The sequence below is a fragment of the Poecilia reticulata genome, linkage group LG7 (assembly GCF_000633615.1).
Source record: "Poecilia reticulata strain Guanapo linkage group LG7, Guppy_female_1.0+MT, whole genome shotgun sequence".
NCBI lineage: Eukaryota > Metazoa > Chordata > Actinopteri > Cyprinodontiformes > Poeciliidae > Poecilia > Poecilia reticulata.
In genome coordinates this window covers 10896885-10908946 of record NC_024337.1, presented here as the reverse complement: position 1 = coordinate 10908946, position 12062 = coordinate 10896885, and the positions used below count along the sequence as shown (strand labels likewise).

Sequence of the window (12062 nt, the reverse complement as noted above, 5' to 3'; positions counted from 1 at the left end):
TGGGGGACGAATGCCTAATGAGTCACGCGCCTGTCTGCCGTTACCTCGCAGCCTGTGTGTGTGTGTGGGGGGGGGGCGGGGTGTGTGTGTGTGTGTGTGYGTGTGTGTGTGTGTGTGTGTGTGTGTGTGGGTGTGTGTGTGTGTGTGTGTGTGTGTGTGTGTGTGTGGAGGCAGGATGGCGGGCCGACTTGGCGCGAGCACTGGGGGGAAAAGGGAGGGGGCGAATGAGAGATGGAGATGGAGGGAGGGAGGGAGCGTGAGGACGGTGGGAGAGGGAGTAGAGGCGGTCATTACAGCGATAACCTAAGAGCTTTGAAACAGGGCCAAAACAAACTATTACTTTGCCGTGAGTAAAAATCCTCCAATATCTAAAACCCCCAACTCTTCTGTGGCCAAATTCCCCACCGTCTTTATCACAAAATAAAACGTATGGACAAGACATTTTCATGGGTTAGCGTATGAAAAACGGGATTTTGATTCATGTTTGTGAGCGTTTGGACAACGTGAGAGCAGTCAGCAGGCAAACATGACCTGCTGTAACCTTGCTACTGTGAATAATCAGATTAAGTAATGGTTTGATTTGAGTATTAACAAGGTTCACAGTAAACAGATTTTCCCAGTAACTCAATCAAGACATTTATTTTATTCAATGTGAGCACGTCAGAGAAAATAAGCAATGTTAGAAAATCAAAAGGAAAAGTCAGAATAACATAATAATAATGGAGGCTAAGCTGAACTGGATGACTCTTCTGGTGACCGTCCAGAGACAATGGAAGCAAAAGAGAACAGCACACTATACCGTACAGGCCACAGAAAAGCTTTAAATCCTCCTCTTTGGTTATAGTCAAATCATATGTGAATAGATAAACAAACTTGACAAGCAACTGGTGAAAAAATGCAAACAGTAGCCTCACGGTTCTGAGCTACTGGTGGCCAGTAAGTCCTGTTTGCTTCTGTACCTGAGAAACAAATCACATCCTTTGTGTTTTTAATAGATTTAAATGTCAATAAATTGGATCTGAAACTGGTTTGGGTGCAGTTGTTAGCTATGAGCTATGTTACCTCGTAAAAAAGGTCCTGTGATGTAAATCCCAGCCAGGGCCTTTTTGTTCACAGTTTGCATGTTCTTCCAGTGCATGCATGGGTTCTTTCTGGGTATTAGGTTAATTGTGCACTTTTAATTACCCTGACGTGTGAGTGTGCGCAAGCGCTATTATTAGTTCTGTGTGTCTCTGCGTTGCTTGTGAAAGGCTTTCAAACTTAAACTCACCAAAAGCAAAGAAAGCTTACTTGAAATAATATTTATATATATATATATTGGCATTCCCCTTTTTACATAATTTCCCAAAAGCACATCTTTTTAATTTGCATTAATCTGCATTTTATATCTACTGTTGATCAGTTCAAACTTCTTTTGTTATTGTAGTACGATCCATCAACCATCCGCTGTTTCCTACAGAGACACTTCAGTATTGAGTTATGGGCTTAATGTCCATCTATCAGCATGTTGCAGTTTGTTCCATATATCCCAAAGAAATAAAACTAAATATCTATCGACTTTTTGAACAATGTAACGTAATGTGATCCCACCAATCTGAAACGCAACAAAGGTGATGTTAGCGAGCTTTTTATCTAAGGCAGTGTATGTTTAAACTTCACATAAATGAAAGGCAGAAACACGCAGATGGTGGTATGAAATTCAAGCTTAATGTTTAGATATTCTAAGTGTGTGATGCATTTTAGTCTCTCATACTGCAAAAAGGAAAAAGGTGCCACTTCATAAACGCAACAATTAGTCGACCACGTGATTACGTACCGATGCTTCATGAGGTAAAAATGGATAACGGCGTCTGTGATGAACAAACAGACTGTGGGCAACACTTGGTTGTTGAAGGCCATGTGTGAGAAGGGAAAAAAAAGTGAGAAAGCACTGTAGGGCAAACAGGCATGCGACCAAGACCCACGCCTCGCATACACAAGGATGGGCGCGCACACGCACATGCAGACACACCAACACGCGTGCTCTCCTGCACACTCAGCCCCCACGCGCTGAGCCGAGCGGGCAGTTGCAGCCCAGTGGAGCGGCACAAGGCGGGGGGCGGGGAGGGGGAGAGGGGCTGGTTCGAGGGAGGGGAGGGCGAGGGGCGGCGAGGTGGAGGCGAGGCTGCCGGCTCGGCGCTGGGAGGTCAGTGCCGGTGCAGTCAGGCGTGCAAGCGCGCCTCTTGCTCTCCCCCTCTTGTTTCTTTCCTCCCTTATTCTATCGGTGTGTGTGTGTGCGTGTGTGTGTGTGTGCGGGTGTGTGTGTGTGTGTGTGTGTGCGCGCGTGCGTGCGTGCGTGTGTGTGTGTGTGTGTGTGTGTGTGTGTGTGTGTGCCTCACTGAGTTTGCCAGAGGAAGGCTTCAGACAGGTAACCACTGTGCCATTCCTTTCCCCCTTAGTTAACCAGGGAAGGACGAGCCAAGAGAGACGACGCTTGATAAAGGATGAAAAGTGTTCAAATTGATCTCGTCAAGTAGAAAGGTCTTCATTAAAGTTCAGCAATTTGGAAATTAGCTCATAAAGGCAAGATAATTACACAGATTTGCTGTCTGATCTTCAGAGAAGCAGCAGATAACCTCAGCTACGGCTTTATGGGAGAAGACCAAAACTTCACCAAATGAAGCAACGGAAATTATGGAAAATTCCCAATCTAGTCGCAGCCTGTTATCCTCCCATACTTAAGTGAGTTTCTGAATGTACTGATTAATGTGCGAAATGTGGAAGATTGACATAACAGGCCTGCTGGTGTACATCTGCGGTGGCAGAAAGCAGCCAAAACTATCAGTGGAAATCACATGCCGAAAGAGGCTAGCATATATTTCTCCACACACCACACACAGATGTTGGGGAGGCGGCTTTTCAACAGACACCGCCATGGGCGTCATCGCGATAAACCACATTAGGCTAATAGACAGATGCTCCGGCATATTTGAGCCATATTTTAGCGGAGTGCACACCCAAATGCTCACACTCACATCAATCACATCAGTGCACTCGCACGGTGTCACACGGAGCATGCAAATAGAGACAGCATCTTCTAGCACGGAAAAGGACGCATACCGACGCTAACGGCTAACCTTTTTTTATTTTATTTTTTTCATAATTCTTAGTTAATAATTCTTACGCAGGAAGTCTCGCACACGTTCAACCTAAACTGTGTGAAGGAGAGGACTAATTTGTCCAATCGAGACACACAACGAATGTGCATATTTATATTTGGTAACACTACGGTTCTACAGTCAGTAAATACTAATGTGCTGCTGTTACCATGGCACCGCTGGATCAACAACAGAAACAAAACAACAACAGATCCGCAAAACAGATGGACTCTCTCCACAGCCGACTCCATCACGCAGGGTGCCTTGCAAAGAGTTTTCAAACACCTCAGACTTTTTCATATCAGATCCATCCATGTCAAGTATTGCCTTAGATTGTAAATACACAAAGTATGGACATTTCCTTTAGCCTTCCTATTGTAAACTTGACTGTAGGTTTAGGGCCATTGCCATACTGGAAGGGAAAGTTCTGCAATAATTTTATCACTTAACAGGTTGTCTGAAATTACCTCCACCCTCTAGCTCCCCACAGTATGATGCTGCCACCATGTTTCACCATTGGTTCAGGGTGATTTCTACCACACACAGCCTTCTGAACATATGTGGTCTAGAAAGTTACGTTTTTGTCTTATCTGAACACCTTCTTCTAAGTCTTTGTTGTGTCTTCATGGTTTTCTTTCATCAATTACTTTCCTCCTACTCTTCTTCATAGCCCAAATTAGTGGAATGCACAACTAAAACCTGTCCTGTGAACAGATTCTCTGCAGACCTATCCAACTCCCAAATACCAATAAAATGAAGCATGAAGTCCAAGATTGTGACATGACCAAATGTGAAAAAATAATCAACGGATATAATTTTTTTTTTTTTTTTTTTTGCAAGACTTTGAAACATCAGCAATCATCTGTAATTTCACTGATTATAACAAACGCTCATGACGAAAAATATGTTGTGATAGACTGAAAGTTCAGGAGCAAAAAAAAAAAAAAAAAATGTGTCTGACGTGTTATGATTGTGTGTTTGCAGTGAGTTTAATTCCACTTTGCCAAGAGGAGCCCTTGATTGAAGGAGGTCTTTACGAGCCGGAGGAGGGGAGCGCAATTTCCTCCCGGCCTCCGCCAGTTCCGTTGAAATAACAGAGCAGAGGAAGCCCAGCTCCCCCGGGACGAGACACACGCACGGACACACTGACGCACACGCACGCAAGCCCGACAGGGCGGCCAGCACTGGACTTACAATCACACACAAAGACACACCTGCAAGGCAACCCAGACATACGAACAGACAAAAACTCAGACAAACTGACAACTTGTGATAGAATAATATGTTCAAAGGTCAACCAGAGGTAAAGACGAATCACCTACATGTGCACCGTAATACGCTGGAATGTTATCAAAAGTTAATTTACTTCAATAATTAAATTCCATGAATGAAACGCTTAGATTCATCACACAGAAAGTGATATTTTTTCACAGGTTTATTTAGGGGGATTTTGCCTCTTCTAGCTACAGAAACCCCAAAATTCAGGTTCACATAACATTAGAACAATAGAAAAGGAAAAAAATCCTCACAGACAAGTCTCCACAAGGAGCATAAGGCACAACAGATAAATGCTAAAAAATACAGCTTTTCCACATGGCGCAAGCAAGCAGAATACTAACAGAAAGTTGAGTGGAAGGGAAAAGCATAGAAGAAACCTCATTAAAGTGTTTTGAGGAGAGCCACAAGAAGGGAGATGCTGCTGGAGTCAGAGCTTCAAGACGTGTTGCATCCCTTTTGTAAAGCTTAGGATCAGAAACATCTTGACAAAGTCCTCTTTACTAAGTAAACTTAGCATATTATTGGATTTAAAGCCTGCAGCAATTGGAGCAAGAGAGAGACAGAATCTAAGGTGCTTCAGATTTTTGCAGTTTTCGCAAAAAAATGATTGGGTGCCATGTCATCTTCTGATGTTGATCCACCATGTTTTATCAAATCCAAAGTCAGAGCAGAGGCAGACTGGGAAATGTGACTCTCATAATAACAACACATTTAGCAACAAATATTTAAAAAGTGGCTGAATTTGGACTTACAGCAAACACAAACGCCACATAATGAGTAGACTGTCCACCTTATCACCTCTTTACCTCTTAAAACTTTTTCTGCTGCACTAAACAAGAACTGCCAGCTAATATATGGGAGGCACAGAGAGTCTGAAAGCTTTATACTTAAATAGTTAACCAATAGCTACTGCAGTCCAATAAGTTTGTCGCACTACTGTACTGCGCAACAGTTGCATATAGTAATAACAATAAATGTAGGTTACATTGTGCAACCCTGCTGAAAAACGCCAGAAAGATGCTGTTTTAATTTTCCAGCAGGATTTCCAGCCCACACAGCCAAAACTATTAACACCTGCTACAATGACCAAGGGAGCAGAGTGATTTTCCTGACAGCAAACTTTCCAGAACCCTGCAGAGAATCTCTATTGTCAATAGAAAAAGGAGGAACACACTAAACAACAACGACGAGCCGAAGGCCACCATTACAGCAACCTGGACTTCCATTACACCTGAGAAGAGGCGATCGCCTCCATGCCACGCCGCACTGATGCAGTAATTCATGCAGAAGGAGCTTTGAGTGCATTCAGAGTACAGTACGCGAACTTACTTTTAACTGTTTGTGTATTAAACTATTATTAGTCTGGGGTTTTATTAGCTGTAAGCCATAGTCAGCCAAATTAACAGAAATAAACGTCTGACATGCATCACTCTCCGTGTACGACTTTATAACACAAAGGAATGCCACCGTTTACCTAAATTACTGCAATAAATAAACTTTTTTTTTAATTTATCCTAGCTTGATTTCATTGTCGAATCCAAACTCTTCGGCAAGTTTGTGTCGTGATGAGCAGCTTGTGGGCAGGCAGGTGAAACCTCTTCCCAACAGCTGCTGCACTTTATGATCGCTTGCCTCATGCCTATAAGCGAAACAAGATCACTCAAAGTTCAGCCGTCAAACTTTCAAAATAAATGTCGGCATGAGGTAATTTGTGTCAGTAGGCAGGCCCGTGTGTGTGCGTGCTCATGTGTGTGTGTGTGTGTGTGCGTTAGAGCTCATCAGCGAGGGAGTGCTGCTGCTGCAGCCATGCCCTGAGGGGAGTCAGTCAGTGGGGAGAGAGGAGAGACGCCAGTACAGGCCATACAAGTCCCACAGCCTTACCTCCTCCGCCTAACCCTCACTGCCTCGCATGGACCTGCCAACATGTGCGTCAGTGTGTGTGTGTGTGTGTGTGTGTCAGGGTAATATTAACTTGGTGGGTTAGGCTTCAGGCTTCGCCACCACACAAGGAGAGGGAGAGCAGAAGAAAAAGACTACAACAACAACAACCTTAAGGCTCTCATATCTCTGCTTACGTAAGTAACAAAGTTTTCTCCGTCACGACTGTAATTGAAGTGGAACTGCACAAGCCACGGCAGGCCAAAAAAACCAATCACTCTCAAATCTGTAATGAGCCTAAACATAAGCGAGCACACTCAGCGCCTCAAAATAATAAGACCCCCGTCGAACTTGCGCAATTTGTTTTGGCTGAAGCCCTTCCGTTAAGGCGCAGGTCTCCGTTGTTGGCTGAAAGAAATGTCACCACTTTTACCTATATCACTCAAACACCTCCGGCTTATCAAAACCGCCTTCGCCTTGCGTGCCTCGCACACAATAATCAGCGGTAGCCATGCTCAGTAGCTCGCTAAGCCTCTTACACCCTTCCCTCAAGATTAGTGCTTGGGAGCGACGACAGATGCGCTCCGTGGTGATAAAAACACACACACACACACGCACACACACAGCCGGCTGCACCTGTGTGAACAGATTTGACGGCGTGCTTGCTCAAAGCTGACACACAGACGCACAGAAGGAGAAAAAAAAAAAACAGAGTGCGGTGATGCCATAATCGTGACACACCTGCAAGGCCTCAAGGTTTGGCTCGGCGCCCTGGTTCGAGCCCCCGAGGAAAGAGCTAGGCAAACAAGAGTTCAACGGCGGACAGGTGAGGAGGAAGCGGATTCAGTCAGGCTGAAATGAGTCTGACCAACAATATGTCTAACGTCTAGGGAGAGTAATTGGCAGCTCGGTGCCTTCAACTAAAGAGCTTTTCAATGCGGAAAAGATGAGAGTGGATCTGATGTTCACGCTGTGAAAAATCACCATCAAAGTTGGCGTGTGAGCCTGTGGGGTCCTCACCATGAGGGGTAAAAGAGACGCAGCTTCCACATGTTCACACACAAATCACTCTGGGAAACATCACCAAGACTGGTCCAACTTTTAAACAAGCCAAACATCCTTTAAAAAGTTGTAACAATATTAAATCCTAACATTAGTCAGTAGTGTGCGAAACAGACTTAGAGGATCTCTGATTTTTAGCTGTGGAAGAATTGATGTGAATCAATACGAAGTGAAAAACTATTTGTTTAGATACTGAAAAATCTTGACTTCATCTATGGAACTTTACAGGCAAACGGATCCACATGTATACAACTATATTGAATCTAATTTCAATCTAATTCACTCTAAAGCATAAATTCACATTCAGATTCAATTAAAAACAATCCAATAGGTAGAGTTCTCCATCTAACGAAGTTGGACCAATCTCCCAACACAAACATTTCTCTTTACTTCCAGTGAAGTAAAAAAAAAAAATAAAACAAACAAGTATTTTAACCCTTAACAACTGCGTTGTATCAATAAATGTTCTGTTTTGTATTGATTTTCCTTCGTAGGAGGCTGTATGACCCTCACTCAACAAACCTTTAACTGTTTTTACTCTAAACACAAAAGTAGCTTTTGTGTTTCGATAAAATAAATAAAAGCAGCAAGTATGAAGAGGCTTCTGCTTTTTATTTTAAACACAAGTATGAAGAAAGGTCTGAGACGACGCTGCAGCAGCATTCTTACCACTGGAGACGAAATCCGGCAGCCAGGACAGTCACAGATAGGAGGGTGCACCTGTAAGATTCCTTTGGACATGAGAGTCTTGAGACTTTTTCCTGAAAACCAAGAGAGATGCACTTCAGTGGACATTTAGGAAGGAGTCAACATTTCTCCTCTGTCTCATATAACATTAACAGCTCAGGCTTTTTACATCTCCTGTAGATGAACTGAACATATACTCAATTAAGCTCCAAGATAATTGTACCCACTGCCCAGTGTGGGCTGCTAACGAGACCACTGTCATCTGTCCAGAAGAACTGATATAACTAACTATTAGGCTAGCAGTTTGGACCTGGGGGCGCCATCCCTCCCCCCGCACGCACACACATCTTAATGCGCCCTGCCTCCGTGTGTTTGTGTAAGAAAGTGCAAAAAAACTGGACGCAAATGCAATAGAAAATGCATCCAAACAAAGCAAGATAATAATAACAGAACAGAATGGCAGCTGGTCAGATTATTTAAGAGCTGAAGTACCGAACTCCAGCTAAATTCATCCACAACAGCAGCTATGAAACTGCTTGAAACACGTGTAAATGTGTCTAAAGTTACTTTAAATCCAGCACATACTGCGTGAAGGCATCAACTCCCATGGAGGACTCCACGATCCATCCCGCCAAAAACTTTCATTAAATAAATAAATGCATAGTGTCTTAATTTGCATCTATGTCTTACTTCCACCTCATCCCATCCAGATGCCCCGGTCTGGTGAGCGATCGCAGCCCAAAGTCTGTGTCAAAGCCTCGGAGGGAGTGTGGAGGCTACCCATGCGCCTTTTACCCATCTGTCTCCTTACGCACTGACGGCTGTAACCCTTTCACTCCAAAACCCTGCTCGCTCCGCGCAAAGTGGACTCCCTGAAGCTTTAAAGTGATGATAAAAAGATGTTTTCCTCCCCACAATATGAATGAAAGTTAGTGCCGCTCTTACCTTTGTGTCTAATGCTCCGCTTCCAGTCTTTGGCAGTCTCCCGTCCACTAACAAACTGGAACTCGTTGGGGGTGAGCCACTCGCCCCTGTATTTTATCGAGGGTCCCTTACTGCCCTGACACAGTTTGTTGATATAAAGCAAAGCCTTGTTTTCGCCGCACTCCACCTCAATGCACGGCTCCCCGTTGTCGAAGAAGGGCTGAAAGTCCGGGATTGAGGAGAACCTCTCCAGCATCAAGTCGTCCGTGTGGTGGTGGAGGTGCTGGTGATGCAGCGCCGAGTCGTGGAGCCCCAAGTACGCGCGGTGATGGGCGAAAATGTGCTCGTAGGGCGGCGGGTGCGGGGTCACCACGGGGATGGCGGTGGCATTTAAAGGGGCCAGGTATTCGGACTGGTTGAAGGCGGTCAGAGCCATGTCGTCTCCATCCAGCCGCTCCTTCTTGATGGCAGGCATGTTAGTGGGAGCCGAGCGCCGGGAACGAGTGAGAAGCTGCGCGCCCGATCCAACTTGAGCGTCCTCCTGGCGTGCAAGCGGGGCTGAGCCAGACTGGAAGACGCGCCGCTCGGTTTTACGCAGAGGAGCCCCCGTGTCGCCGTGAGAGAGCGGTCTGCTGAAGTTGCCGGATAGATTCCCATTCAGTAGTTTCCAGCTCGCAGCGGCAGCGTCGCAGCTCTCCTACCTCCCACATTTAATCTCGCTCGCTCTGCTAATACCTGACATGCTGGGAAGCCCTGAGCCACTTACATTAGGTTAGATCACCACTGCTCAGAGTGACTCGTCCTATCACATTTGGGTAAAAATTAAAAGATGTTTTAATATGATTATAATGAGGCGAAATTTAAATAAAGCCAGACCAATTACTTCCAAGGGCAAGTAGGGAGTTATATATGACCAGTATTTCAGTTTCACAGCTGATCTAAAAAAAAAAAAAATAAATAAATAAATAAATAAAAATAAAAATTAAATAAACCACATTGCCACACGTTATTAATCAGAAACCAAACTCAAACTGAGAATTTTCGCGTCATTAATGCCGCTGAAAGTTTAGAAAGAGTTGTTGAGATTCAGACTGCTGGGTGTTGCTGAAGTCACGCTGAAGTTCACAGACCCAGACCAAACAAGATTTGCACTCTCCGCCGCTTCTCAACTTGGCCCATTTAAACAGCGGAGGCTTGGCGAGAGCGCGGCGCAGGAAGGAAGGAGAGGGGGGCGGGAGGGAGGCCTGCGAGGGACGGCGCTTCAGCGACAAAAAAAAAAAAAAGAAAGAAAGAAAAAAAGCATGCAGGAACCATGAACTGGGAGCATGAGGAAGTATAACCTGCCACGAACTCAACAGATTAAAAAGAAACAAGCTAACGGTTTCATTTCCATCTACAGTCACTGTTCAGCATCAATGAACAGAAATATTCTGTAAGATTTGTCAAAAAGAGTTTAGTTTATGTTGCAGCTATCAGTGACATCAGCTCAAACTGGGATTTTTTATTGACTTTGACACTTAATAATTCAGCAGGCACCAGAACTGAGCGCAAAAGTATGATTATCTACATAGGACATCATTATATATAAAAGCTGAAAAATATACTGTACATACAACGCGTTAATGTTTGGATGATTACACAATTGAAGAAACCACAAGCTTTTTGCAGTTTCAGTGAATTTCACCCATCTTTTTCTGGCACAGTCCACAGATTTTCAATATTGTCCAAGTCAGGCCCTTTGGTTTAGACTTCTTTCGTCATTTCAAAACCAGCTCTCATGTGTCTGGTAAGATTGCACACCCAACAAGTATCAATCATCTTATCCAAACTCTCCTCCTTGAGGGAAAGGAAATATGTTTAGGATCCACCAATGGCTCTTTTCACTAACTCCTACTAACTCACTTATAAGGGTTTTCAATCACCCGGTTCCCCCTTTTTTGCACCTCCTTTGCTGGGGTTTGAACCGTGTTGAGTCAGGCTGAAAACCCAACATCAGAAGACTATTGGTCATAGCTGCAGAGAATTGTTGTGTCACATGAGTGACTCTGTTGATGGCTTCTTACAGTTACAAGTGAACACAAAAACAAAGTCATGATGAGCTTAAAAAAGCTGCAGCGCCATTACCGGACCATCAAGGACCACAACGAATGGTTCAAACCAAAAAACAAAATGTAAGTGGTACGACCAAATAGCATTTATAGGCACTGATCAGCAAGCAAAGTTGATTTGACTCTGCCATTGAGTTACTGGATTCCACAATGGATGATGGCGAACAGAAAGCTACAATCTTACAGTTCAAAGTAAAGTTACTTTAAAATGAACATGAGTTTAGAAGGTGCCGACCAAAAAAACAGTCCTTTCTTCAAACTGGATGCCTTCAAGATAGTCTGGAATGTGTAATTCCCCACAAGGAAAAACCATATTCCTTTTGGAGAAAGGTTTTATGATTTGATGAGACAAGCATTAAGATATTTGGCACAGAAAAGATTTTGTCCAGATAGCTCAAACTTGGACAAGTCATAGGTAGCATCAAGGTGCAATTTGGTTAGAGGCATTCAATAAAATGAAAAAACACTGAGTGTATGTATTTAAACCTTTGAGTGTAATTTTAACCATGGGTTATTTACAGTAACACAATCAATTCAAAATTGGGCTGCCAATTTTTCTGGTTTTAAAAATCCTTGAATTTGTACTATCTCCCAGCATGTATGAAAAAACTTCAAAGAAATCACAAAGTGTCAAAGGAACCTGAAATCCATGCCAGGGATGAGCTTATGTAAATTTCTGACCAGTTCTGGTGAAACAGAGAAGTGGGCTCCTGAGTAGAGGCCACAGGCCACCTGAGGTATCCACAAAGGCCCACACTGGCAGCTCAAACGTTCTGGGTGGGGTACAGCCTCCTGTCTGAATGCAACCATCTATTTGTTATACTTCACCTACGATAGCTCCACCTCGTCTCCTGCTACCACACAGCACCACCCAGCTGCTGCAGTCAAAGACGTCAAACCTAAACACCTCTTAAGCATGTCAGGCATCAGGATACACATCACAAAATGTGAAAACGTTGAGAGACGTGACTGTTATTTCACTCAGTAA

The 12062-nt window shown here is 44.0% G+C and overlaps 1 protein-coding gene across 3 annotated transcripts in view; it reads right to left on the bottom strand.

Moving 5' to 3' along the window:
• samd11 (sterile alpha motif domain containing 11) overlaps window positions 1–10195 on the bottom strand; it is a 62544-nt gene extending 52349 nt beyond the window's left edge. Inside the window, exons 1-2 of one of the 3 annotated variants that reach the window (XM_008413336.2) lie at window positions 8988–10195; window positions 8025–8116 (exon numbers count right to left, since the gene is read on the bottom strand). In XM_008413336.2, coding sequence (XP_008411558.1) covers window positions 8025–8116; window positions 8988–9441 — 546 coding nt within the window. In that variant the 5' untranslated portion in view covers window positions 9442–10195. Of the gene's footprint in view, window positions 1–8024; window positions 8117–8732; window positions 8821–8987 lie in introns of those variants that run through there. The other 2 variants (XM_008413337.2, XM_008413338.2) reach the window with 2 other exon arrangements.
• Window positions 10196–12062: the final 1867 nt, after the last annotated feature.